This window comes from Schistocerca americana, chromosome 3 (assembly GCF_021461395.2).
Source record: "Schistocerca americana isolate TAMUIC-IGC-003095 chromosome 3, iqSchAmer2.1, whole genome shotgun sequence".
NCBI classification, from domain to species: Eukaryota; Metazoa; Arthropoda; class Insecta; order Orthoptera; family Acrididae; genus Schistocerca; species Schistocerca americana.
In genome coordinates this window covers 783718565-783721475 of record NC_060121.1, presented here as the reverse complement: position 1 = coordinate 783721475, position 2911 = coordinate 783718565, and the positions used below count along the sequence as shown (strand labels likewise).

Sequence of the window (2911 nt, the reverse complement as noted above, 5' to 3'; positions counted from 1 at the left end):
GTGTTGTAGCGCCTCTCGTCTGGGAGACCGGTCTTTACTCGACGCCACTTCGGCGACTTGCATGTCGACGAGGATGAACTGATGATGAAGACAACGCAACACCCAGTCTCCGATCGGAGAAAATCTCCGACCGTGAAGGGAATCGAACACGAAGCAACTCCATGTGGCCACACGGCTCCCGGCGTCATCCGCTATATCGGTGACCGCTAGTCTTTTATACACGGCGTACTCACATTAATGTGACAATTGCCTTTGTTCAACGTCAACGTGCAATAGCCACTCACAGACGGCAAGTAGCAGCACTAGCAGTGGAGGGTATATAAAGCGTGTCGGGGGCCACGGTAAACGGTGCACTCATTGGCGAAGAGTTCTCGGGCTTCCAGCCGGGTGGCGGTGTCTTCAAACTGCGACGTTTCGACGAGTGACATACTCGTCATCTTCTGGCGAAGTGCCGAGACTTTGTTTTTGTTTTTTTTTTTTTTTTTTTTTTTTTTTTGCACTTTTCATTCCCTTCTCGGATGGAGAAGGGCGGGCTGTTATAGAGCATGCGTTGGACTCTTTTCAGCCATGGGTTTTTGTAATTCTGTTTGGTCACCGTTTATTATTTTTCTTGCTAGGGTGCGGGGAAGGGGGTGGATATCTCCCAATTGGGAATTTATTTGCAGGAGTTTGTAGGGGACAGTTCCGGTATTTACCTTAGCGGCCAAGGAAAACCTGCAAAACCCGGCCAGAACTGCTTGTGTCTTGTTTTCTCTTTATTTTCCGTGTTGCCAGTGTTGACGCTGGCGTTCACGGCGGGCAATGGCGGCTTCGCGTCTTCTGTCACGCTCTGCCTCTTGCTCCTCTCTCTGTCTTCTGGGCTGCTCGTTCAGGGCTTCCTCCTTTCTTCTTCTGAGCTCCCTGCTTTGCAGGAAGCTCATCTGGTGCACGTCTCTTGGGCTGGCGTCGTCCAGGCGTTCGCTGTCCACCAGTTCCGCCTGGTGGTTGACGAACTCCTTGGTTTGGACGCTTGAGTCCTGTCGTTCAACTGCTTCTCCCTTGCCTTCTAACGAGGCCTGTGCGGCTCGACTAATTGTCATCTTCTTAGGCCAGGCCGTTTGTGTGGCCTGGTCGCGACTGGGCTGTGCTGCTGTTGCTGCCATCCTGTCGTCTTGGTGCTGCGCTTCCTTCTTGTTGGTGTTGCGGCTAAGGGATTCACGTAGAGTGAGGCAGGCGGCCTCTATCTCCGCATGGAGAACCATGCGGAACCGAGTTTCCGCCTCCTGGAGAGTAGACTTTGCGGATGCCGGTCCTTTTATACCTGCGGTGTGCCCCCCACCACCTGGCCGCGTGGGTCTGGGTCCAGAGGAGCCGGCGGGCGGGGTGGAGGGGGAAGTGGGTGCGCCGTTCGTGTCTCCGTCAGAGCATTCCGGTCGCGTCTCGTGGGCTGGACGGTTCTTGGTGCGTTCCTGGCGTTTTGCGGCTAATGCGCGCAGTTGATAACCTTCTAGGTTAGGTTAAGTTAGGTTAATCCCTGTTCACAAGATTCTCGTGGACCCGTATTTCTATTGATTCTTTAATGACGCTGCCCCAATAGCTCCCGGCTCGGCACAGCACCCTGGTGTTCTCGAAATCAAGGGTGTGGTTTTCTTTGATGCTATGCTTTCGAGAACACCAGAGTGCTGTGCTCTGGACCCAGCCTCCCGCGGCCAGGTGGTGGGGGGGGGGGGGGGGGGGGCACGCCGCAGGTATAAAAGGACCGGCATCCGCAAAGTCTCGGCACTTCGCCAGAAGATGACGAGTATGTCACTCGTCGAAACGTCGCAGTTTGAAGACACCGCCACCCGGCTGGAAGCCCGAGAACTCTTCGCCAGCTGTATACGCCGGGAAAGCATACATTCATAGGTGCAGTCATTGTCGTAATGCGATTTATCTGACGTCCAAAAGCGCGTGATTATTTTCTTTCGGGCCAAGGGTGGAAACATTTCCGAAACTCCTATAAACTGTTCGGGTGCGGCCGTGGTTAAAGTATGCCGTGCACGGCAAAACGGCGCTATCCAGAACTGGTAACTAGACTACTACGGTGAACCACGGGCCATAGTTGACAGGGGTGAACGACGGTTGCGAAGGTGTGTAAGGGTGAATAGACGTGCAACTATTGACCAGCTGACCATCCGGGAGCGTCTCCTCAATGGCCGTTCAGAGAAATTTGCCGAGTATTGGGGCCTCTGCAGCGGGAGCACGGTTCATGCAACTACGCTGACTGCTATTTATCGGCGACGAAGGCTGGAGTTTGCACGTCAGTACCGCAACCAGATGTCCATTGAGTGGCAACAGGTGGCCCTATTAGGTGAATTACGTTTTTGCTCCATCGGACAGATGGCCGTTGTCGTGTACGACGTGAAAGGTCTGAAAGCAAGCACCCTGCAAAAATCGTCGAAAGGGTCCAGGTCGAAAGAGGAAGCGTTGTGCTCAGTGAAATGTTTTCGTGGCTTTCCCTGGGTCGTCTCGTCATTCTGGGAAGCACAATGGATCACAGGAGCACGCATCTATCTTTATGGACAATGTCCACCCCTAAACCCGCCTTGTTCTTCCTCGGCACGATGACATCTATCAGCAGGACAATGCAACGCGTCACACAGCTCGCAGTTTTCGTGTCTGGTTTGAAGTGCAGCAGCATGAGTTTGCCCCCTTGGCCACCAAACTTGCCGGATTTAATCCCAATTGACAAAATATGGTCCGCAGCTCGTGGTCGTGCGGTAGCGTTCTCGCTTCCCACGCCCGGGTTCCCGGGTTCGATTCCCGGCGGGGTCAGGGATTTTCTCTGCCTCGTGATGACTGGGTGTTGTGTGCTGTCCTTAGGTTGATGACCATAGCTGTTAAGTCCCATAGTGCTCAGAACCATTTTTGACAAAATATGGGGCCACCTCTA

The 2911-nt window shown here is 53.8% G+C and overlaps 1 protein-coding gene across 1 annotated transcript; it reads right to left on the bottom strand.

Annotated features, from left to right (window-relative positions):
- Window positions 1-755: 755 nt before the first annotated feature.
- Window positions 756-1241, bottom strand: LOC124606403 (translation initiation factor IF-2-like). The gene has a single exon (XM_047138384.1). It carries the CDS (start codon window positions 1239-1241, stop codon window positions 756-758), a length of 486 nt encoding a protein of 161 aa, XP_046994340.1.
- Between the last annotated feature and the right edge of the window lie 1670 nt (window positions 1242-2911).